This window comes from Bombus pascuorum, chromosome 12 (assembly GCF_905332965.1).
Source record: "Bombus pascuorum chromosome 12, iyBomPasc1.1, whole genome shotgun sequence".
NCBI classification, from domain to species: Eukaryota; Metazoa; Arthropoda; class Insecta; order Hymenoptera; family Apidae; genus Bombus; species Bombus pascuorum.
Window position 1 is genome coordinate 8,251,648 of NC_083499.1, and position 25,426 is coordinate 8,277,073.

The 25,426-nt window shown below is 47.6% G+C and overlaps 1 protein-coding gene across 3 annotated transcripts; it reads right to left on the minus strand.

The window, feature by feature from the left end:
- Positions 1-2,701: 2,701 nt before the first annotated feature.
- LOC132913018 (synaptogenesis protein syg-2) lies at positions 2,702-25,189 on the minus strand. Of its 3 annotated transcripts, none has more exons than XM_060970901.1 (12): positions 24,484-25,189; positions 8,949-9,108; positions 7,090-7,301; positions 6,898-7,008; positions 6,608-6,823; positions 5,421-5,717; positions 5,203-5,333; positions 4,979-5,138; positions 4,604-4,906; positions 3,880-4,341; positions 3,579-3,788; positions 2,702-3,438 (listed from the first exon to the last, which is right to left on the minus strand). In XM_060970901.1, the coding sequence occupies exons 2-12, from the start codon at positions 8,990-8,992 to the stop codon at positions 3,395-3,397; spliced, it is 2,190 nt and encodes a 729-aa protein (XP_060826884.1). In that variant the 5' UTR covers positions 8,993-9,108; positions 24,484-25,189; the 3' UTR covers positions 2,702-3,394. The 3 variants fall into 3 exon arrangements, with proteins under 3 accessions (XP_060826884.1, XP_060826883.1, XP_060826885.1); XM_060970900.1 differs by lacking the exon at positions 24,484-25,189 and adding an exon at positions 13,635-16,185; XM_060970902.1 differs by lacking the exons at positions 8,949-9,108; positions 24,484-25,189 and adding an exon at positions 7,391-7,679.
- Positions 25,190-25,426: the final 237 nt, after the last annotated feature.

A 25,426-nucleotide genomic window follows, 5' to 3' on the forward strand; every position in this document is an offset into this window, starting at 1 on the left:
TCGGCGAAAAGTTGGCGACGAATAGACATAATTCGATGCCTGGAATACGTGGCGTCAGCCCCAGCTTCGCTCATTTCACGTCGATTAAATTCCTTCAACTTTGGGGACGGTCGCAAGAGAATCAAGTCTGGAAAGTTAGGAACGCGAATAGCAAAATATCGGGCCCGTTGAAGAGTTTCGTTCTTGACTCTTGGTCCGTCCCGAGGAACGTAGTTCCGCGAACAAATTTTTCAGCCGTTAGCCGAGACTCGGGCTAAAATTTTCAACCACGTTTTCCATGTCGTTGCGACTCTACAAATATTCCGTGACTGACCGAAGCACCGTTTTAACTCTTGGACAGTTCGGTGAACGAAAGTAACGCGCGCCGTTCTTGAAACGAAATTATATCTCGATGGTAATTGCGCGTGCCAGCGAAATTACGCGCAATAGGGATTGGAAAGGTCGGAGGTAAGCGGCGCGAGGAACGGCTGAAAGTTGGGTGAGAACAAGGAAAATGGAAAAATTGAAAAATCTATGAATTGTTGAAAGCCAGCGACGCAAATTAAAGGATTTATTCACCTCGCGGGGAACATTTACCGCGAGCGAGTGAGATTTAACCGGTATAAGCGATGACGGGGTGGCAGGTTCGTTGAAAATAACACGAATACCCCGCGGCGTTCTACGAGCGTCGTTTCCCATGACGATAACGATAATACCATGCTTGCCGCGCTACAAAGTATAACCTAATTATCTGTCCGACACGGTGGTTCCTCCGCCTCTGTACGCCTCTGTAATACGCAACTGCATTCAACCGTTACCGGTCCGCTTGCATCTTCATTATAGTGGCGAATGCACGCCGCATTTGCTTACACTTTGCCCGGTCCGTTCGTGACTGGATACGCTTGCTGTCGCCTAACAACTATGTATCTTCTCGCCAGTGAGCCCCGCTGCCTATTCATCTCGAATCCCGAAAGCCTCCTTCTTTCCTGTCAGCTAACTTTATTAGTTTTCATATTATTCCTGTACTTATTAAGCGATGTAACGAGTCTTGCTTACGAGGTTTTCCCTCGTTTCGTGGAATATTCCATACGAGATTGAAGTTACGCGAACCAACTTGAGACCGATTTACACGGTAGTTATCCTTTTAGATCGTTACATTATCCAACTCACTCGAATTTGTGCAGCGATTTTTTTTTTTCGTCATCGATAACCCATGAGTTTTTCAGAATACGATGAAACGCGACGAAGGGAAAGGTTGATGGTCACGCTTTAACGTGTCTGGCAATCTGTAAAGCGATTAACTGCGAACGTTGGTAATGCTAATTGAATTTTTCCTGCAATTGGTTGTCGCGCGGCGGCAACTAATTCAGTGAAAATAGAATATCTGTCGCAATCGACGACACGATTATCGCGACGTTGATGAAGTTTCGACCAATGGAGCGCGTCCGTGTCCGACCTGGCACTGAAACGCGTCAACGATGGTAATGAATGTAAAGTAGCTGTTGGATCGAAGAATCATCGCGTCAAGGTTTTTTTACCTTTTCGGATGTTGAACGAGTCCCTGTCATCGGATACGATAACGATGCATCGCATTTACCTACAAATCAACGATGCGTTTACAATTGTACGTTTCGTAATGTGTAATACAAAGTGCGATCTATGTGTTGCCAGGTAATAATTGGAATCGAACGTGTATGATTAATGTATTTGCGTACATTATATATTATATCGTAAATTTTATATCCTTCTCCTTAGTTTGCATACGCGACGTATGTACATGCGCGTCCAAATACCCGTCAGCGTATAATTCCCGTTATAATTATTGCGACGTATATTTATGCAAGATTACACGTAAATAACGAATAAACAGCGCACGATCAAACTTACCGTCGCGCAGTTCGTCAAATCGAATCGACGCGTTGTAACGAGCCGTTTATCGCGCGACGTTTACTAATCTCCGATTAGCTTCGATCAAAGATTAAATCGATTAGTTGCCTATTCATTTTCGCGTTTCAAACTTTCCATATCGCGGTATTGTAGCACGAATTATCGCGTAAGGTAATTTTTTGATTTCTACAGCCTGCTCTTAGGACAGCGGAGATCATGTTCGCTCAAAGAGTAACGATCGCCTGAAAGGATTAAACAAATAATCCAAGTGATCGTATACATACATACATATAACGGGATGTTTAGATTGACCGGTTCACCTGTTTGCAGTTGTTCGCGAACGCCTTCGGCAGGATCTCCAATACGATGCTAAAACGTTGAACTAAACGGCCCTGTATTTACCGCAGAAGTTGAAGTATCGCGCTAAACAATACAGTGTGTTTTCGTTCGGCGCACTTTCTCGATCCTGGATAATCGGAAATATCGTATAATTTACGGGCATCGGATGTTGTTGATTCTCATCGTCTGTTATCTATTCCGGCGAAATCGCACGATCATGATCTTTCGCCCGAATTGGAACGCTACGATCGCCAGCGAAATTACGATCTTTCGTAAAATTGTTTATTGAAGCTGCTGTCGAAACAGTGGACGCGCTATGTTTTTCAGCGATATCGCATCGCGTCGATGGTTAAACGCACGTTTTTTACCAACAATCGATAGCACCAAACATCCGGTATCGGAGGCATTTTACATTTGGTCTAGAAACTATTTGTTCCGCTCTGAACTACGTACGCTACATGATGGTTGGGGAGAACATACATCGAATAGACGTACGCTTGATATCACGTAAAAATTTATTTGGCCGTTTAATCGCTAATAATACAATCCAGCATTTTCGTACGCTATTTACATAATTAGATAAGCGTTTTCGATTTCTTCGAAATCTTGAGATAAAATCTTTGAGGTTTCTTCGAAATCTCAAGATAAAATACGCTGAAATCGTTTCGTCGTAAACGCGAAGTATTTCCGCTCATCTACGAGAAACGACAAGCTTCCGCTGAAGCATCGTTTATCATAAAGACACGAGTCGATGAGTACCGTCGCGCAATTACCTATAATACTTTTATCTTTTGTTCATTTAGATAGAGGAAAATAAAAAGAAAAGGGCAAAAAGAAAGGAAAAAATATGGCACGTAAATTACAACAAGAAATGCAATAAATAACGTTCTAAAGTTCGTCATCTAGCCGACGTTTTAAAAGATACTTCCTCGAATACGATCGTAAAAAAACAGGTACAGGAATTCTGGAAACAGTGTTAAATCACCGGAGGAAACTCACGATGCATCGTGTTGTTCTCTTCTTCTCTTATGCCTTACCGAATTACTATCCTAAATCCTAAGGAAAGAGGCACTTGTGCCCGAACGATATATACACAGCACGTCGCGAAAAGCGTACAAGTATAGTAAACAAGAATGGACATCTCGGTTTTACCTCTAACTGTACAAAATAAAAAGCAGCCTTTGGAAGATTAATCGTGTAGATCGATCTCGACTCTCTGTAGAAGATCCGGTTCTGTAAATATAAAGAGAAACGAACATTAACTCAACCGGGATGGCAATTATATGGTTTTAAATAATTTTCAAAGATTCGAGCATTCGCGTGTCGAAACGTTTGCGAAATTTATGCTCCTCGAGAGTCGAAGAAAAGTCTACCGTTTCGATTTTCCTCGATGTACAAGCTCGTTCTTTGAGAACGTCTGCTGTCGCCCGAGTATCTGATCCTTGGCTCGATCCTTTGAGCGGAGACGTAGGTGGGGGTGGTAAAATCGTCCGGACCGTCTTTGAGCGGCGACGCGGTCCTTCTCCTGCAGATAGTCAACCCGATGATCACCCCGATACCGATCAGGATCAAAGCCGCCGCACCTTGGATCCAAAATCTCGTTCGCTTTCACTCGTCCATGGACGCGTGTCGTGTGAAACACGTGAGTGTATAAATTTTCCTATATTCGATTACCTGTAGCTGTCAAGGCGATCACGATGATCATATTTTCCGAGCTAGCCTTGGGAAGTGCCTTTTTCAGATCCTCCAGAAACAAGCCGTTTCTTTCGATCTTCCCTCCGATAACTTCAGCCACTCGTATATGCTCCAACAACGCTGGCTCGCTCCTTCCTCTGTCGTTCACAGCGTACACGTATAACGTGTAATCGAAACCGGGTTCAAGACCGTGCAGCTGAAAGCTTGGCCTTGGATTTCTCTCTTGATATATCGCCGGTACGTCTCCGACCATTCCCTGGTCGCTTTGAGGCGCGTGGAGCGTCGGCGGATTCATCTGAACGACACCGGAGTTTCTCGGTATCCCTCGAACTTCGAGCAAAAAGTATTGCGGGGAACCACCATCGGCGCCGGGCACGCAGTTCACTTGCAGCGAAGTGGTTTCATTGTGCAGAGAACAGTCGAACGGTGGCTGCGGTGGCTCTGCGAATCGTAACGTTCGTTACTTTACAGAGGAACGGTGACTCGTCGTCAAAGATAATTTGGAAACTTGGTCGATAAATCGAACCGGTCGTGAAATCGCGCTGTCGACGAAACACGTTGAACTTGGCTTCTTAAGGAAGCTTCGTCCCTTTACCGCGAAGCGATTTCAAATAAAAAGCGAAAGAGCACGCGAAAACATCGAAGTTTCGTCGGCATGGTTTCGTGGAATTTGTTCTAGTTATCAATTTCCAAGGACACGTACTTCCGGGCACGACGTTGAATACACAAGGGGTCCTTTGTCTGCCGACGCTGTTGCTCGCCCAGCAAGCCAGAGTTCCAAAGTCGGTGTCGGTGGTAGGAGTGTACTCGAGAACGCTAACGAGCCCGTTATTCCGAGCTCTGGAGTTTGGCATCGGCAACACGTCACCGCGCGTTCCGTTGTACGTCCAAGAGAATCGCACCGCGTCTTTCGGAACAGCGTCGACTTCGCAGCGTAGCGACACCGTTTCGTGGCGACCAGCCGTGACCTCTCGTCGCTCGTAACCTGCTCTGCATCTCGGCGCGTCTATCCGGCAAAACAATCTCCGTTGAGAAAATCGAAATCGCGGTAGTAGCAGCCGCGAAACCATGTACTTACATTTCATCTGAACGAAAATCGGTGGGCTCCGACCCTCTCCCACGGAATTCACCGCTTCGCACGAATACTCGCCTGCATGAGCCAGAGTGAGTACCCTCAGCGTTAACGTGTTGGAGGCTATCAGCGTTCCACCGGTCACGTCGTGCTCCAATCGATCGTCCTGAAAGGGCCCGTGATTCGTACTCCCTCTTAGAACCGAGTAATCGCGTAAAAGCTCTTCCTACCTTGTGGTACCAAATGATTCGGGTCGGAGGTGGGTTACTGTCCACGTCGCACACCAGCTTCAGATCGTCCCCTTCTCTGAGTGTATCCAGGACGTAACCGGTGGCTAGGTCGATGGAAACAACCGGTACGTCTAAACGCAAAAGTCATAGAGGCTGTGTGTCATATTGGGAAAAATATACGTATCGTTTGGTAAGATGGAAAAAGAGGGGAACCTTACAGGCAACGTCCAAGATCTCAGTTTCCTCTAGCACTCCGCCGGGAAATCTGGGATTTTCGGCTCTGCAGGTTAATCTCTTGCCATTGTCGTCTTTGCCAAGGACCAGAGCCAGCTTGCTGATCGTCGAATTGCTTCTCTGCGTAGTCGACACGTTGGGATCGCCTATCGTCTGTCCTCCTAGCCTCCAGATGATCCTGGCAGCGGGAGAACTTCCCCAGGTTTCACAACGTGCTGCGAGCGGACGCCCGGCGTAGATTTGACTGTCGATCAGGACGATCTTTACGATCGCGGGCTTCACTGCGAAACGAATCGACGATTACGAATTTCGTTCGTGCGTATACTCGGTCGAGATAGCACGCCCCGAAGTAAACGCTGTTTCGCTTGCGTTCCTTTTCTAGCTCGATCGCATCAGCGATTCTCCAAGGATCCGCGACCGCGTGCAAAAAATTGCTAGGAGGACGAGTCCTATAGCCGGTTCGAGCCGTGGCGAAAATAACGGGTCGAGGGAGCCACATGCTCGCCACTCGAACCGCGTATTTTTACTTTCAACGACAATTCCACGAAATGCGACCGTCAAAGGAGTTAAGAAGAGGCCCGCGCGAAATCGTTGGAATTCATCTCGCTTCCGCCGCGGGTCACTAGCTCCAACTATATTTAAATTTCTTTCTTGTTCGTCGGCCGAGTCGCAGGACATTCGGATGAATAAGAGCGATATTTCTTGCCACGCAGGATGTCCGGCGCTTATGTTGCAACGTAGGAAGCCGTTGACGTGCGGTGCGGTTCGAGCATCGAACAGCCTCGATCTGGCTAGAAATTTGAACGCCTCGCGAGAAATACGAGCGGCTTACGTAATATTTAGAAGCCGTGCGCGCTCGTAGATGCGCTTCTTCCCCGGAACGCCTTGGATCGTGCAAGATATCGACAAGGCGGACGCGAAAGGCGAACGCGAGGAGGAGAACGCGTGGATGGAACTAAATCGGACTAACTTGTCGCTTAAGCCGTCCACGATCGCTTTTAGCACGCGTTAAGATTCGAAGATGCGACCTTGTGGAGCGCGCTTATTCGTTCTATTTTATTCTTGCCAGATGTTAGGCTCGCGCGCCACTCGCGATTGCCCTTTTTGAACCGCGTCGTTTGTTTCGCCGTTGTCGAAGTCAGTCGACGAGAAAACACTGCGCTATACTCACGGTAAATATCTAGAGGTACTTCGCGAACGATCGGAGAGGTCATCTGCTCCGATTGAGCCCTGCATTCGAGCTTCGTGCCCCACAACGATCTCGTCACCTCGTTGATGAAAAGACGGTTCACCGTGAATTTGCTCGGGGAACCAATAGAAATTGTGTCAACGACGGTGTCCAGTATCTTACCGTCCTTCCACCATACCACCGTAGGCTTTGGTCTTCCTAAGATAAATAATAACACGATCAGAGCAACTGTGCAAGAACTGGATGGTCGGAAAAAAAGTACAAGAGTTTACCCCCGGACACCTGACAGGTCAAGTCGAGATTATAACCTTCCAAGAAGGGTCCAGCCACTCTTGTCACCTCTCGCCCCTGAGCGTCGTATATCACAGGCCTGGATGGTTCTTCTGGAAAAAGGAGAAAAACGCGAACTCGTTACGCCTGTTACGATCGAACGGCGAACGTTCTACCCTTTGCACGATACTCACCGACGAGCGTGAGATTCACCCGAAAGTTTCTCGTCGGGGAATTGATAAAATCTACCCTACACCTGAAGATTCCTTGGTCCTTGAATGTGACCTTGGTAACTTTGAGCTTAGCTCGATGGCCATCACCGATTTGAAAGTAGGTCCTCTTGCCGAGATCATCGCTGACCGCCCAATGAACGGCGGAGGCGAGATCCTTGCCTCTTGCGTCCAGGCTGCGCAGAAAGACGAGCAACGTTTTTCCATCGTCAAACACAATTTGTTTCCTTTCGCAGCGGCATCAAGATCAAAGTAGCGAGGTTACCCGGTTACCCGGAGCATTCTGCCGATCAGCAGGTCGAAATTCTTGGCTCGACAATCGACGAGTCAACGATCGGGCGAGTTGACGTTTCCGGGTGTAAAAGGAGGTGGTAAACACCGGACCGTGGACCCCCCTTGGCCAGTTTTAGTGACTAACTCTAGCACGCGCATCTATTTACGGAGAAAAAAAGGATAGTTGGCAAGCGCGTAGTCAGCGAATTTAGATTCAACGCGAACGGTTGACCGTTACGCAATGTCGAGGAGGAAATCTCCGCGGCAACACGACGGAAAAAGAATCGATTCGCAGTCGATTTGCTACAAATTGTGACGCCAGTTGTAAACGTCTCGCTGTTCTCCAACTATTTCGTAGCTGTACCAATTTCTTTCCCGCGCTCTTCTTCCCTCGGATTTTCGTTTCTTCTTGTCGGTTGCGCGCTGCGCGCCTCGTGGGGAGCCGAAGGAGAAAAAAAAAAAAACTGTGTCGAAGGGCACAGACCATTGGTACGAATAACCGAACTCGTAAAATCTCAAAGCCACCTGCTTTGCGTTCGTCTCGCTCGATGTCCCTCCTTTCCGGCGTATTTTTTTACGATCGCTCTTTCACGCGGAACAGACCCAGCCGCAAAAGGGATTTTCTTTTCTCTTGGAATCCACGCGTTTGTCCTTTCCCAGGAAAATTCTTTATGCCGTAATCTCGCGCTCGTACAACGATGCCCGGTTCGCGATTAATGCCTCGCCGACACTGAAACAGACCGTTCCATTTTACGGACAAACTTACAACTCCCGTTCATAAATAAACCAACCGGAATACACTGTTTACGTGTATTTGTCAGCACGAAATGACGATCCACCACTCTATTTTTGAAAGTTCGTTGGTATTAAGAAATTCCACCGGTCGATGCCAACCATCCTCGACGGTCTTTTGGTTTATTTACGTTACGCGATCTACCTCAATCCTACTTTCGGTCGAACGGTCAATCGCGACTCGTGGAGCACGCGCGATCGTTTTGATTAAACTGGTCGTTGGCTGTTGAGAGTCAACGAATAAGATAGTGGTGATAAGGATCGCGGCTTATTTCTCGGAACGACGGCAGAGTCCCGAATGCATAATAGAGCAAGACGGCACGGAGGAACCCTATTTCGGATGCTTGGCTTGAGATATTTCGAGATACGATGTCAGAACAATGGCATCTAGGAATATTAAGCGTCGTCGACAAGCGACCACGCGACTCGTGCACGAGCTTCTTCCTTCCTGATGGATTATCAGCGTTAACGGCAAGTCGGCGAAACGAATGTCAAAGGAATGCGTATATCCGGTAAAATGAAGTCGCGGTGAATCGATGGCTGTCGTTTGCTTTTACTCTGTCCGGCTATCATACTTTTATCGTATATTTTGCGCGATCAAAGCAGAGAAGGGAAAAGAAAAAAATACATTTGTAAATTCGGTCCATCGTGTTACGACAAATAACACGACATTACACGGGATTAGGATACAACAGCTTGCTCCGTTCTTTGTTCGGACGAGATAGAAGGAAAGGAACGGAGTGGCGGGAGAACGTTACCTGTAAAGAGGTATCCCAGCGGTGTCTTTGAACCAAAGCACCATGTTCACGGAGTCGGTCGGTGTCGGTGGAGTGATGTCGCATGGTAATTCGACGTCTTTGCCCTCGCTGCCCCACACCAATCTGAGCGGCGCTGTAAGAGCGTGAGTCGTAGTAGAGCCTTAAAAAAAAAACGCAGGAAAGAATATATAAGCATCGTTACTAAGATGTTAGTTTTCGAGGGAGATTCACGGGGTAACGAAAAGAGGCCGGGACCACCCCTTTTCGTCGCATTCTCTGCTCGGTCGTTCGTTAAGGGCGACGCGAAGCGACGAAGAAAGTGGCGCTAATGAAGCGATTCCCTGGCAGCCGAACTGTCGTCGCGCACGCTTCGTCGCGTACCAGGCCACGGCACACCACCAACACAATACCCGCAAAACCCTATGACAATGCGATCCTTTTTGGCTCGCTATTGCGCTCATTACGCTACGAACTCGTCGTTCTTGCCTGTTCTGGGAAACGAGCCATACGCTGGCGCACGCACTCGCGTTTCGATTAAAATAGGATTTAACCGAGTCGAGTTCGAATAAGAGACACGCCGGTAAATCTTACGAGCCGATGCCGTAGTTACAGGCAATTTCATAAGTAAGCGCGCCGTGCCGATGCCCCACTTTCTTAATCTCGCGATTATCCATCGAGAACTCGACAAGGTTTCGATAGTCGACGATGGAAAATCGAGCCCAGCACGAGTGCGCGAACTAGAGATAGCGAGTGCCAAGAGAGAACGACCGAGTTATCAATGGCATACCGCGGTGTACATTAACACCGGTACTCATATACGCACGTGCGCATTCGTGTTATATCGTTTCTATTTTCTCCATGGGTGGAACTTGGTAACATCGCAACGATTCTAAGTTTAAATCGCGACCGATGTAAGCAGAAAATTACGGACGACGATGCATCGCTCCGATATCGAACAACCTGCGGGATGCTGGCGATATCGAGATAGAAGAATCGTTGACGTTTCAGAGGAAAGATCGAGAGGGCTGACTGGAGGGGCTCACTTGCGCGCGGCCATCATTCTCTTCTTTCTCGAGTCGACGCTTTCCATTTTCCATCCTGTATAGGTTTTTCGTGTTCGCACGGCGTAACACGACGTTGAAAGGCGAACGACCGAACCTAGTTTGTCTTCTCGACAGAGCGTTTCGTCGCCGCGTTGCGCTCGACCATGCTTCAATCTGTTTGTAAACCGGCGACACGCAAACGCGGTCTCGCTATTACGTAATTTGACGTGTTATTTCGATCGACCGACGTCGATATTCCATAGATCGAAATCAGAGACGAGCTAACAGATCGCGTTTCGCGGAACTACGGCGTTCAGAGAGCTTCCAAGGCTACCACTATCGTCCGAATGAAGCGTTTGTAATCAAGATTTTCAAACACCGACGCGATGTATATCCCTAATTTTGGTCGGAGAGCCGTGTGTCTGTGGTTCTTTTCCAAACAATCGTTTTCCGCTCGCGCATCGTTGCATCTCGGAATAGAATTCCGATATCCAACGGAAATTGGTAACGATTCGAAGAAAAAATCTGTACGTTGAAGTGTACTCTTATGTAAATAATACTGGGCCGAGGGGTAACCCTGTTATTTTTGTATCACGCTCGTTAGGAAACCGCGCTTCCGCCGGCTTGTCTATTTTCGTGTCCCTTCCTCAGATTTCTTTCTTTCGCGTGTTTCTCCTTTTTTACTCGATTCGGTGTCCATCTTTCGCGAATCGAACCTACGAGTATCTCGAGGCGGCCATTACGGTAATTTACGAGCGACGAACACGACGAGTGGAGTAACGCGGAGTCATGACTAAGCGAGGTTGGCACGAGGCTCCATGGCGTCGGGGACCTCTGCGCAACATGGAATTAATTTACGAGTTTTTATCGGCGTCTATCCGCGGCCCTCCGATCCGCTGCTCGTGCGGGCTCGCTACGCGATACCGTGCAATTTCCTGCCTTTTGTCCCGCTCGTACAACGTATTCGAGTCTTGTCCGCCGCGGTCGGTACTCGTGGCGGTCGCGGCGGTCGCGGTGGAGTAGATCGATGGCATTCCATCGTTTGTCGGGCGTTTTCGTTCATAGCCTGGCTATATCTTCGCCGCTGGTCTCTAGTTCGATCGGTTTCTCATCGCTCGCACGCAAAACGCCGAATCTAGCGTTTTATTACATTCGTGTCACACTCGTGCGCGTTATCTCATTCTAATCTACCCCGCTCGGTCACGCTTTAGTCAATTTCATTCTCGCATAATTCCGCATCCTCTTGCCAACACCTGTTGCTATCCTGCCCAGAAGAAGTTCGATTGCCCGATAAAATTCCAACTGTCACCGCGTACGTTGCGCATCGATCCGATGGGTATTTCGGTACTTTGGAAAAGACGACACCCTAATACCGCTATCCCGAGCTTATTGAAAATCAAAGTCCTCTTCTTATACGCGTAAACGAGCGACTCTACGATCGCGTCTGCGAAATAGCCATCGAAAGGAGGAAAGATATTTCTGCGAGTTTTGGGGACGGCGAAGGTCTAAAATCGATTACACGCATGAAATACGAACGACGTCAGGTTTCTGCCTATAGGTCGTAACCTTTGAAAAATGACAGGTACGGAGGCGGGTCCGGTTTGTGAGACGTTAAAAGACCGCGTTGGAGGTCTTTCGATGGTGAAATCAAGATATTTCATTGACTGCACCGTAATTATTTAACCGACTCCTCCCAGCGTTCGCCGGGTCGATTTGTACCTGCGGGAATACACGAATATGCGTAAGGTTAAACTTGTACCGGTTTTCCAGTCGATTTTTTGGTGGTCGGTGGTCCTGTGTCGGCACTGCTTTTGTAATGCGTCCGAGGGTTGCCGTAGACGTAAAAGTCTGCCCGTTTGATCACTTTGTATGGTAATTTCATCGGCGCTACAAGCTCCGCGCCTCTCCGGCTCATCCGTTTTGTTATTCAAACTTGGCCCTGCGTTAAAGGCTTTTCGCGGCGCTCTGAAAATTTCGACGTGCAACCGATTCCCTTCTGCTTCGTTAAATTCTTTGAACTCGGGGTACGTTCGCGCGGAGTGAATCGTGTCTCGAATTTACAGCCTCGTTGTTCGAACGATCGCGCGTCATGGTAAAATTTGTCCCGCAATTAGCGAGACGAAAAGAAAAGACGGAGAAGCGGAGCGGCGCGCGAAGAGCGGCTCGGAAGCTCGATGTGCTTTCGTTTCGCGGAAAGCGTTGCTTTTGCGGCGGCTCGTAAAACAAACATGTAAAGATCGCCGTGATACCTACAGGGGCGATGATGGATCACCGAAGAGGCAGGTCTTTCATTTACGCTTTCTTCCGCAAATATTTTCATTCGAACGAAGAAATCATCGACGGATTTGTTATTCGCCGCAAGGACAATATCTATATATCTTAAGCCAGGCCGGAATTCGAAACACGTCGGAAGGTCCTCCCCGAATTCCTTCGAACTTTGAGTCCTCTCTGGTCGTCCGAGTCTGTCCCGTCTGTGCTCGGTTAAAAGCTATAAACGACGCTCGCGAGGACACATTCCTTCTCGCGCGAGGCACTCTAAGATCGCTCGATGTTCGCGTGTTCCCTGATGCATCCTGATTTTTCGCGATTCGCCATCGCGTTCCGCTCTTTTCATAAATTTCGCAAGTTAGCCGCGGCGCTTCGAAGAGTCGTCCGTGACGGATGAAGCGAGGGATCAAAATGAAGCGGCGCCTTTTTACGGCGCCAAAAATAAATCGCGCAAATTCTTTTGCTTTGGTAGCAGGCGTGCTGTTTGCCCAAAATATCCGCCGGTAAGTTCACCGGGCCGCTTCTTACTTTCCGATCGAAGCATCGATGACGAAACGTTGCCCCTGTTCTCTCTTCCCTTCTCGTTTCTTCTCTTTCAGGGTATGTCACGTTTTTCAAATTTCTGCCGATGATATCTCCGACAGCCTCAACTGTCTTCGTAAATTAAAGCAATAGAGAAGCCCGGTATCATCGTACGGGAGACGGTCTATTTCTATCGGGTTGCTATATCGTCTAACGCTGCCTCGAATATACAACGAGTTTTGCTTAAGAACGTAATTCGAAATTTCCTATCGTTCGCAGACGTGGTTTTTCTTTCTCTATACTCGAACGTACCTGTACGAGAGGAAGCCATTGGGCGATCGAAGGAGGACAAAATACCTGCCAAGGGGGAAAAAAAATAGCAAACAGCGTCGATGAAGGGTGTTCCTCTTATTTCGAAGCGAGTGTATCGAGAGTCGAAAAGATGCGAAAAATTTGTTGGTTGTGCCGCGAGCGTACGAGTTTATTCGAATTCTTCCGGTTGTTCTCGATAGGCTGGAGTGACCAAACTTTTAACTTATTTAAAATCGTGTCGAGGTCAGAGCGCTCGTTCGGTTCGAAATAAGTCTGGAACAGCCTAGCGGTACATACCGCTTCTCTGTCGATCGATTACCCTGCAATTCCAGCAAATACGAATCAAAGCAGTCGTATACATTTACGAGAACCTCGGAAAACGTTAATTCGTTCGTTCGTTAGAAATATTCGTATTGTGAAACGCGTTAACACGGTGAATGCAAATGGAAATGGAGTCGCGTTGCGTTCCAAGACGAAGCACTTAGTAACATGCCTGTTTGTTTGTAATATGAAAGTGAGCATCCGGAAAGATGCAACGTACCTTTGTTCGAGAATTCGGGCGAATTCTCGGTAGCTGCGTCTGCCCGACGTGCTCGAAGTAGTATCAGCAAACTTGTCAGAAACACGTGTCCGGACGTGCGCCGCATCTCGAACCGGTAACCGAGAATCAGGTGTTCGAGTTGACGCGCGACCCACCAGCCACGTCCGGTCAACACCTCTCGAGACATCCGATTGCGCGCGATCCGGTTGTTTCCGTGTATCGTCGGTAGCTGAATCAACGACGATCTCTCACGCGATAATTCGAGCCTCGATTACACGACGTCACTGTTCTCTCGATCGATCGGAACCGAACCGACGACACGGAATACATTCTCGACAGCATTCGGTCGCCGACGATGATGGATCTATCGACGATAGATTTGTCGTCATATCAAAGGAGCAATCCGTTTAATAACCAACTGTGTCACAAAAATTCCGACCGTTCGTCGAATCGTCCTCGCGTCTTATCGGAATGTTTCGAATCTCTCGAAGGGACAGCCTCGAATTGATTCTTTGAAAGAAAGACGCGGCGGAAGAAGCTGCAACGGTCGAAGTCGTCGCGCCAAGATCCTTTTCTACGAACTTCCTTTCGTGCTGCGCCCCTTCTCTCTTCTCGGTTGGTCCTTTTTCCGATCGACGCAAGGCGCTGTGGTCACACGTGCTCGTTATTAGTCGGAACACGTCGTCGTGCCGAACCGAAATCTTTTGATTAACAAAACGAGCCGACGTTTTTTCGCATTTGACCGACACTCGGCTCCCTCTTTGTCCCTTTTCGGACGAATCGTTCCTTTCTCCTACGCTCCTGTCCTTTAAATTCCTTTCGCTTTGTCAAATTTTTTGTCGCCAGCTCGATGCGAGTGTCGTTCGTTGCGCGTTTCTGCCTCTCGATTCTCCGCGCCGAGCTCTTCCTGCGTCCTTCCGCAACGCCCCCGTAAGATTTCAACTTTGATCTCGACTGCGAAACAGCCCGCAACTTTCCTTTTCCTTCCTGATGCCTCTCTTCCTTCCTTCGAGTCGCACGCTCGTTATTCTTGGGCGGCTACCACTTTTTCCCGCGTTGCGCGGTTTTAAATTAGACCCACGATCAGGTGGCTCGATTCGTACTTTATTCTTCTTGTTGCATTTCGTGCTCCGGTCTCAAGCGTGCCTCGATACAGCTGGCGTCTGTGGCGGCTGAACTCGTCTCGATTATTATTGCTCTCCGCTGTCGTGGAATAATAACAACGCGCTGCAGATAAAGTCGAATAGCGGAGCAATAGTCGTACGTTCGATACGTTAACCGTATCTCGCGGAGAATGTCAATGAATTGTTGCATGCACTTGGATGTTGTTGTCTATAGCGTCGAGCCAAGCTACGTGGAGATAACGCGCGTCGACGAGAGGTATGCGAATCTGGCGGAACGCGAATACCGTCGAGACAAAACGAACGATACAAAAGATCGGCAAACGGAACGAGAAGAAAAAGAATATAAGCGTAGCGCGCGTGTTCGCTGGTGGAAACGAAAGAAGAAAGCAGCAGCGGGGCTCGCCAACCGTTTGAGATCGTCGTCGTCGGCAGCGACTGCCACGGAACTAAAACCAAAACCGACGACACGCGTGTAGTTACCCCCACTCGTGCACCCTTCTCGTGCGGCACACGTCCATTTAACCCGGCCCCGAGGACACGCAGTTCAGCACGCACACGCGCTCGTTTAGCCACGGCCCACTCCGCTTTTCTAATGCACACGCATCTTAACGCGCGTGAACCACGTTGCACCAAGATGCACCGCGACGCATTTGTGCTAATGACGCGCGCAAAATCCACACGGTGCTGTTCGTTTGCGCCAGCTGAAAACCCCGTTTTCTCCGTTTTAGCCGTAACCCTACCGTTTTCACGCTTTTTGCATCGTTAATAATCGCGGGTTCGTTACATTCGAGAATCGTCCAACAAGATTTCCACGATAGTTACGGAACCTCGTTGTACGGAATCATGCGTTTCCGTTATTTGCTTCGCTTTCATCGAGCAGTGCAAGTAGTAACCGATTGTTAGAGATTTATTTCAAGGTTAGCTGTTTCACGATAAATATCTGTCTCCGCGCAAATACACGCGGTACACAGAACCGCGAGGCAAAGTACGTATGCATTTTCTTACATGCGTAGGGTAGAAAGGTTGGAAACGCATGCGTTCCGCTTCGCCGCGTGTCTCTCTTTCTCTTTTCCTCTCCCTCTCTGTATTTCTCTCTCTCTGACTTGTTGACATGGTCTGGAAAGGGACGAAACCAAGTTTGCCTCGGTGGAATAAACGCAGGGTGAATTTCTGGCGTATCATCGTGCAGACGATTACGCGAGCGTAGGGGGCTGGATATGCTGCAGCGTGTTCATCGAGGGTGGAGTCGTCGGCCGAACCGAAGGGTCAGGAATGCCCGTTGAAGGGATAAACTCGTCGCACGAATGGATGCGCGTTCGGTTTGATGGATTGCACGAACGATCCGGCTCTCGTCCGCCCGGTCCATTCGTCGTTTCTATTAATTTTTCTTGCTATCTTCTTTCCGTTTCGTTTATTGATTCTGTGAAAATACATACTTGCGCCTCGGTATGGGTCGGATGAGAAAACAAACACCGATGGAGAACCGTGTCTTCTCTAGCCGCGGAGTTCAAGAAACACGCGTTTAACGCACGAATTAAACGCGAAGGTCGAACGAACGGTGTTTGTAATTTACAAAATCGATGCGTAGGTGGCACCTTTGTGTCCACGTGTATTTACGTTCTGCTTTCTTTTCATAATGCAATCGTCAGGGCCTCGGATGAGAGAGGCCAAGCCGTTACTGTAGCCGGGTAGAGAGAGGCATTATACGCAGGGTGTTTCTAATGTCGCCGCACGGTTCGCAGCGAATCTATTTTCGGAATCCTCGCGTTTCCCTCGCGTCGGATACCTACACCCTCTCTTTTTCACCGAGGTCGACCACACGCACCCACGTGAACGTACGAATTGGGAATTGAGGACCGCGGATTAGCTCGCAAAAACACGGATCGGGCTTTGAGATCGTTGTCGTGAGCAAGAAAGTGGACAAAACGGGAGAGAGGAAGAGGCTCGTTTCCTCGAGCTGGGTGTAAAATCTGTTGGAGATCGTATGTCGATTCGATTGGTCGCTCGAAAGTCGAATCCTAGCACGGTCGCGTTTATTTGCCGGCGAGAATCTCGTCAAACTTTATCCACTCGGTTAGGTACAATTGAACGCGGTCGCTGTATGCTCGAGTGCTCTGCCGGCCACTCGAAACTTTTGCTGGCCAGTCTGTATTTATTCTTTACCCAAGCGCCGCTTTTGCCTCTCTAAACTAAACAATTCCACCACTTTGTTGCTATTTCCCTTTTTTTATCACTCATTTCGAGTGTCGTCGCGCCGCACGAACAGCTCCCTTTTATACGCTGCTAATAGACATAGGAGGCGGCTCGTTCGTAATTCGATTCGATTCGATTCGATTCGCTGGGAGGGCGCGATTCAATTAGCAATGGCACGGTGCGACGTTCCAAAAGCGATCTATTCGATACAGCAACGTGTAAAAAGGTCGAGTCACGTGCTTCTTATCTCACGAGTCCGGTGACGAGGTTTCGAGTCGCGTGTCCGATTCGATTCGTATTTCGAGCAAAATTTTCCAGCTACGTACGTGTTTGACGAACGCGTTCGTCGTAACTACCATTAAACCAGACCCTTCGTCATCCAGCGTCGAATACGAGTAAACGGCTGTGTGTGCAGAGCACATTAATCGGCTCCCTTGCCCTCCGATCGCGTATCTCGATTTCGGCGAGAACGAGTGTGGTCGAGAAAAGCCAGATCGATATCTAGCGTATCCCTCGTGTGGATAAAGTACGTCAGGCTCGGCTCTCGCGGACCACAAATAACAGAGTTATAGAAGAGACGTAATTGTCGAGAATTGGCGAGAAATTTACGAGAGTCAGTCCGTAGGTGGTCCTTGAACGAGCCACTGCTCTCTTACGCGCCCATCGTCTCGATCCAGTCGAACGAAATTATCACTAAAACTGTTTACGCTCGTCACATGCATACACAGGATACGCATGTCATGGCTTAAATAGTCGTTTAGATAAATCCTGCGTCCTGTCAGCCGAGTGTCACAACACGTTTCCACCGTCGACTCGTTGAATGCAACAATGCGATCTTCTATATATTTTAATCAACAACAGCCACCTTTAATCGTCTCTAACCATTGACTTTATAGGGACGCGTAATCGACGGGAATCGTTGATTTTCTACGAGAGATAAATAGATCGTATGCGGGTCAGGAATATGATATTTCCGGTGGAACGTCTTGTCTCGAGTCGTTGAGAATTAAGATTTCGGACGCCCTCGTCTCGTCCGTGTCCTCGAACGCGCGTTTACCAACCTCCAAGCTAATTTTGATCGACCTTTTCGATTTCGAAAATCAGTATACATTTCGCAGCTTGCATTTTGCAACTGTCGCCAGCCCGGTTTTGCGCACGATTCGACCGGATCCTGCGACGAGATCACGCGATACTTCTAACAGACGCGAATCTAACAGCAACGAAACGCCGTTGTTGGTCAGCTCGGGCACGTGTCCGTTTGCAGGTAAACAGTTCCACGTATCAGTGACTCATTGAAACGTACATTTACGTGTACGGTGGTGTCTGGAAAGCACACTACGCGGAACAAACCACGATGACTAACGAGAATCGAAAGCGGTCGATATCAATCTGAATGCGGCATTACGGAACGTCACGCGGCTCGCTTTCTGCCCATTAATATTTATGTATAACCATTCCTGTAGCCTTCCGCCGAATCGCATTATCCGCGTAACAATATCCCGCCTAGATTCTCATTGCATCGGTGTAGATTTGCTACGTCGAACGACGTTGGGACGGGTGTCGGCTTTTTCCAACGTTCGCCGGTGAGAATTCGTAAAACTCCTTAAAATATTAGGTTGCACGGTACATCCGGAATATAGCTGGCGTAGGATGTGATCGATGCCGAATCACGGAAGATAGTCTGTCGTTATGCCTGTTACGCGTCTCGACGCAGCGTCGAGACAGTTGGGGCGCACCCTCATCGCGGACCACCCTTCCATCGTTTCCACGAGGCGACCCCATGGTTGACTCGATCGAGTCTTCGGAAGTAAGATCCATCGGTGGTTCCAGCGACCCGTGCGGGAGGATGAGTCACGCTTGCCCTATCGTGACATAGCTGTATTATTTTTATGGTGTTTTCGCGTGGCCACCATGATTCACGAGGCCCGAGGCTTTTCCAGCACCCTTCGAGCGCCGTATCCGCCACTACTATCCCCCTCTTCGATGACCGAGTTATATACGACTCTCTCTCGCGAATGAATCGTTCAAACTCCCAGAACGATAACCCCATATGGAATCGTATAGTCCGCCGCTGCTAATTATTCCGGCCAGTGTGTGCGGTTTCGTTTAATAGGAAACATTTGTTAATACCGGAGGGAGTTCTCGCTTCCTAGAGAGCAGCATGCTCGTACATTTTCAAGGGCATAGCCTCTAACTAGCTCTTTGTCCAAGGACAAATTATTTCCATTCTGGAAACACAGCTCGAAATCCATTTTCGTTGACTTCTGAAAGCGTCCATTTCAATTATAATACGTACGTACTACGTACATATCTTGGTTTTCAAAGGTTTCGCCAACAGGATCGCCTACATTCCCGTTTTTGGTTTCTACGTAGGGAACAAGAATTATTTACTAAACAAATACAAATTACAGTCTAATACGCCGCCTCTGTACGTCAGGGACTAGGGACTTCGTTTAATGGAGAAATCGATTCTCGTTTCTAGTGCAGGAAACCAACGTAGTATTCCCGGAGGTGTAAGCAAAAGACAAGAGCGTATCACGATAACTCGACGACAACCATGGAACAAAAGCCAAGTTACGTTGTCGCTGTTTTAATCGATTTGTCGCAGAAAGAAACGAAACGGCACCGTTTTGGCTGAGCCCTAATGCGTCGATAAATCTGGTAATGCTGGTGCACGTCCATCGGATTCACGCGTTTGTTTCGGCCGTGAACACGTGTGCGCGCACGCACGTGTCTCGATTCCGTCAGATTTCTCGTAGGCGCCGGGCTTTTTTCTTCGCGCTTAGCAACCGTCTTCTTTTTTCCTTTCTGTCGAAATTCGAAAAACTTCGTAAGCAAATGCCGCTGTAAACAGACAGCGGGACGATATCATCGAGAAATGGCTAGGAGAAAGCTAATTCACCGGATGCCAGAAAAATTCCTGACCGGCAAAAAATTGGACCTGTACCATGGGAGAATTGAATTTCAATGGAGACAGCGGCAATGGTTAGCGACGGCGTGCAGGAAATCTTCGCCTCGCGAGAATTAAAATGCACTTTAACGAGGTCGCGTTGGCACATCGACGTCGACGAATTTTCGACGTCGTGTCGCCGCATTGAAAAAGAAAATTCGCGAGAACTCGTGGATTCCTCTTGAATGGAAATGGAATAATTTCAGTAGGATCGTTACGTATGCGCGCGGTCAACGATCGTCGGTGGTGCGCCTGTGGAGAGCGTCTAACGTCGACTAAAATTATTACGGAACGATTATACGCAGCGAAATAGAAGGGAAAAATGACGCGCGAAACGAAGAGAGGAAAAAAGAACGGAACGAGAGAAAGAAACATAGCGCGACGAGAACGAGAGAGAGAGGCGATTCAACGAAGACGCCGTTAATGTTGTTCTCTCCGTCGAACCTTCTGGCGCCAAGAATTCAACGTTGTCGAATTCTTGGAGTTTTTCGGAGAGATATTGGCATTCTTCTCGCGTTCTAGTTACGTGTCTCGTCACTGTGACTAAATTGGACCTATAGCAAAGGAATTTATTATTTTTCCCATGGTTAAACGAGTCACGATGGCTTTCAGAAACGTCTCCTCGAAACGGAATCAACGTGTTTACTTTAGAAAATTTCGCTATTGTGTCACGGACATTTGCGTCAAACGACACACTCGTCCAGGCAGATAAGCGAAACGAGTTTAGGGTCTCACTCGCGACGATACTAAACGAAATGTTATGTAATTCTCGCGCGCGAGAGGCCGGATGAAGGAAGGAAAGGCTGCGAAAGCGCCCAGTCGATTGTAACTCGCTTCCCTCAGCGAACGTCTTGAGCGCGAGCGAACGAGCTAAAGAGGGGGACTCGAAGAGACTAAAAGGAGCGGGTTGAGATCTAAGAGAAGCTGAGCGAAGGAACGTCGCGATTTTATACCAGCTTGGACAAAACATTTGCCAGCGAGCTCGCCAAAATAGAGGCATGCACCTGTCCCGTTAGAAAACGAAGATTTCTCTCTTCGTATCTCTTCGCCTCCATCTTTATCCTCGTCCCCTCTTCGCCCGTCTTTCTTTTCCTTTGCTTCCCTACCTTCAACGCGCAGCATTTGTTCGTTTTCCCTCGGCCTTGCTCGCTTCGATCGTTTTTCCTCTAGTCGCCTCTGCACCGCGATATTTCTCCCTTTTTCTTCTCCATTTTTTCCTACCCCTTCCTTTCCCTTCTTTTCCCTCCCCTTCCCCACTCTTCTCGAGGATTCTCTCTTCGTTCTCACGACCGTTTTCTTCTACGCGCCCGTCTTATATCTCCCGCGAGCGACATCTCCTTTCCCCTTTCTCGCGTCGTTTCTTGTTGCTCGTGCTCGCCATAACGCTATTTCCGTCAGGCCACAGTGAAAACGTCGTAAGTCACTTAATGCTAGCTGGACATCGAGCTTCGGATATCAAAGGCTACGGTTTTAACGAGCAGAAAGAACACCGGCTCGATGTATGAAAACGATAACGAATCTTTAACCTTGTTACACCGGTTACAACGCAACGAAACTTCTAGCTGTATTAGCACGTGTGTGCACGTGTAACACGCAGATATAATATGTACATATTAGCTTCGACCGATTACCAGCGTAGATTCTCTCTTCTCTTCTTCTCGACGACCTGACCATTTAGCGACGGAATCACGTAGAGTAATCGCTCCGAGCGACGTAGTTATCGCAATTGTCTCATCGATCGTAGGACGAAAAACGCTGCGAACAATTTTTCGCGAAACGCACCTTTTAACTTTTTTCATCGCACGCGAACGTAGCGTTCGCGACACGCGATTACGAACGCTTTATTCTAACGCGCGCAATTAGACGATCTAAAATTCTTGGATGTTCTCTGCTCGCTTTAATCCAAGAGAGGCGGACGCGCGGATGCAACTTGGCCGGACCGGTTCATGAAACAGTCCTCTAATTGTTCACGAACTTGGCGCTTATTATAGGGTCTCGTGTTTCAAAGGAAAAACTTTGCCTAAAATGAGATTCACGCGAGTGACGAGCCAGTTTCGGGCTCTGTAATACAATTGGACGAAAAGTCAGAACGGAAAAAGGGGGTTTGGTTTCGAACATGGCCTTCGTTCCTTCTAGTCGAAAAGAAATTCTTTCTCACCGAGCCGAGGCAAGCTAATAATATAATAAGCTTTTGTTTGACAGAAAACACTTTGGTCACGTTAAAAACCTTCTCCCGTCGAGCGTCCTATGGGAATGGAACCTTTCGTCTTTGTCCCTTCTTCCGTGCAACGATACGTTTCAACGATGGCTGTCTTTCTTCGACGAGTTATCGTCGTGTCAGCGAACGGTATCAGTCAAAACACAGTATGTATCACGTGGCAGCGATCCTCGTCCATCGTGACATGGGAAATTCTTTCGAATTCAAGGACCGATTCCATCGAAGGGAGAGAAGAAGGAAAACAAGACCGGGTCGTTTTTCTTTCCCCATTGAATTCGAACGTAGAGATTCTCGTCGAAGCTTAAACTCTTCGTAAAATATCTTCGCGTCGCCAAAATTTGAATCGCTCATAGGTTAATATGCGGAGCATCTAGGTCGGCTTCCCTAGATCGTGGCGCCGTTCCTGGAAGCAGTTGATTTTGCGGTAACGTCTCACGCGCGAAGGTCGCCGCACCGAAGTTTCATCTCATAACGTTTCGCATCTTGACTAACTCTCTCTCTCCCCCTCCTTATCTATCTATCTCTCTCTTTTTGCAGATGCATTTCTAATTTGTCAGGCAAAAAAGAGTGTTCGCGTAAAAACTTTCACCTCCGTTCGAACGTGGCACAGAACTTTAGACGCCAAGAGAATAACGAAGAGTTGGCGATCGTGATGCAAAATACGAGGGGATCGCAGAATACATCGGTATCCAAATATAAACGACTAAACGGTTCGGTCTACGAGCCGTCTGGTTATTTATCCCGCTTTCCCGAGATTATCCAGGGAACCCTTGACAAAGACTGTTGCGTTTGTTTCGTAGGGCCTCGACTTTGCTTCGAAATGAAGACAGCCACTCGTTTTTATTTTGACGAACACGCTTACGACATCCGTATCTTGTTTGCTTCTTTCGACACGCCAACGTACGTTATCCTCAATTTTGTTGGTGAAATCGCGATCAGACGACGTCTTATTGCTTGATTGGCGTTACGAGATCGTCGAGAGGATGGAAAGACAGACCTCGGCGCGACGTTTATCTAAGCATGAAAAAGCAGAACAGGAAGAAGCAGCAGTGGGGACTCGTCGAAGCAGCGTGTTAACGTTTCTATGAAGCTATTTAATTACTAACGTCGTTGACGAGTTAAGTAACGGCGTCCATTACGAAAGCATTTTCAAACCACGATATAATTCGTGTTACTCCGTTTAAGAAAGAGAGAGAGAGAGAGAGAGAGAACGAAGAGAATATACTTCACTCACGATGGAGGGACGCGTAGGATATTGGCTTTGAAAGAGGTTCGGATGGTCGCAATACCATTTACGCGAGTGCCGGCACGTAGTTGGGACCACGAAAGGTAAGGTTACTTATAAATACATCCTGTTCAAAAATAGATCTCGGACTGGCGCAACTGCAAACCGCGAATCGTTCAAAACGCTGCCGGATATTCGGACAGTTTGGTGGAAACGTTCCCTTTGACGATAGGAATCATCCATCGCAGCAGCCAGGCCGTCGACGATGCACGTACTTTGATCGATTTTCAAAATTGCTCGGTGCAAGATGTGTCATCGTCGAGGTGTATCCAACAAACGTCGTCGACTTCGATCCGGTCGTTCGCATTCGCTCGAATCGCTATTTTCTCGAGGAGTTTCGTCGAATAAGCTTGCCGGGTCTACGGCCATTGTCTTTTTATAGGTAAATGCTTTAATGTCGGTAACGTTCGTCAGAGGGTTGGTAAAAAGCTTTTAGAGCTGAGAATTTTTTCTTTCCGACAGCCACTCGTACCCACGCGTCCTAGATACCTTTCTCATGCCGGATGCAGGTTTTCAACTCCGTAACGTGCACCGTTATAAATCAAAAACGTTCGCCATTGGTTCGTTTTCCTTCTAAGGATAAAAAGAACGGCGAAGAAGGCGGGCGAAATTAACGGACAAGTAATTAGTTGACAGAAAATCGTTCGGGGATGGTTGAAAATGATACTCGGTGTGAGATGATTTTTTCATGATTTTATTTCGTACCGATACAGGTACCTACGTAATAGTCGTGCAACTGTAAATTGAAATGGAGTTAATTGCATTTGTCGAATAATGTGCAATTCCTGTTATCGAGGTAGATGCGACCAATGTGAACAAAGTTTGATATTTTGCTCGACGATGGAATCTCCAGTGGCATCTCGCGAAAGAAAATCGTGTAACCGAAACCACTCGTACTTGCGTTTCTGTATTGGCAGTAGATAAAACAGATCGATTTATACTTCGTAAGAAACGTTTCACGATATCTTCGTATTTTGACGATTCGTCGAAATGACAACGAAATGTGTAAATCCAAAAGTATTCGGGTAGCATGCGTTCGAGAGATGTTTTCACGGCCGCGGAAAACGTTACCAACATACCGTAACGGAATCGTTGCCTATCGTCGGTGAATCATACGGCACAGAGGTTCCGATTTCCGACGTTTTTCTCGTTTATCGAACATTACAAACGCAATTTCGTTTCTATCGTGTGATCTTTGGCGTCAAACAGTGTCGTATTTATGCAAGTTAGCACTATGCAACTCATCTAACCGCAATGGAAGCGATATCGTATCTGCCACCGCGATTTAAAAATGTATACTTTTGCGATTACGTACTATATTTACCTATGAGTCAATTTGTTCGTGTCTCTTCCGACCGACCAATTCGTAAAATCTATGATAACCGATCGAATTTTCGACTATTCTTCGTTCCTCCGGAAACCTTTATCTTCTTCCTTATTCACGTACAGATGTTTCCAGAGGATCAAAGTTTCACGGAAAACTAAGACGTAGCTACTTAACTGATAAAAGCGAGCTCTAGTCCCTTGCACGAAGTTCTAATTAGTCAAAATGAGATAATTGCCTTTGCCGAAGCTATAAGAGGAAAAAGAGATCTTACAATAACCAATTGCACGTTCTGTCGATTTCTTTTATCCTTTTATCCACACGAACGTAGAGAAAAGGAAATTGTTCGACCGTATTGCGAAGATCCAGTTCTTCACTTGCACTTTTAACATTTTTTATATTCGATTGGTCGATTTTTGGATGAATATATTTACATGAGCGATGTGTTACGAGGATCGAACGTTTAAATTTTTCCAAATATTTTAACTCGTAAAGAATAACTTCTCAGCCTGAAGCTTACTTGTCCGATATGAGTTATCCGACCGCATAAGTTTCGAGAACTGCTGACGCGATGATTTCATTTACATAAAACACGCATATATATGTATGTATATTGCGGCAAACACAGACTGAGGCGAACGAAAGAAATTCCGCAGTTTTGTATAAAATAACAAATGAAAAAGGTGTTGATGCAAACA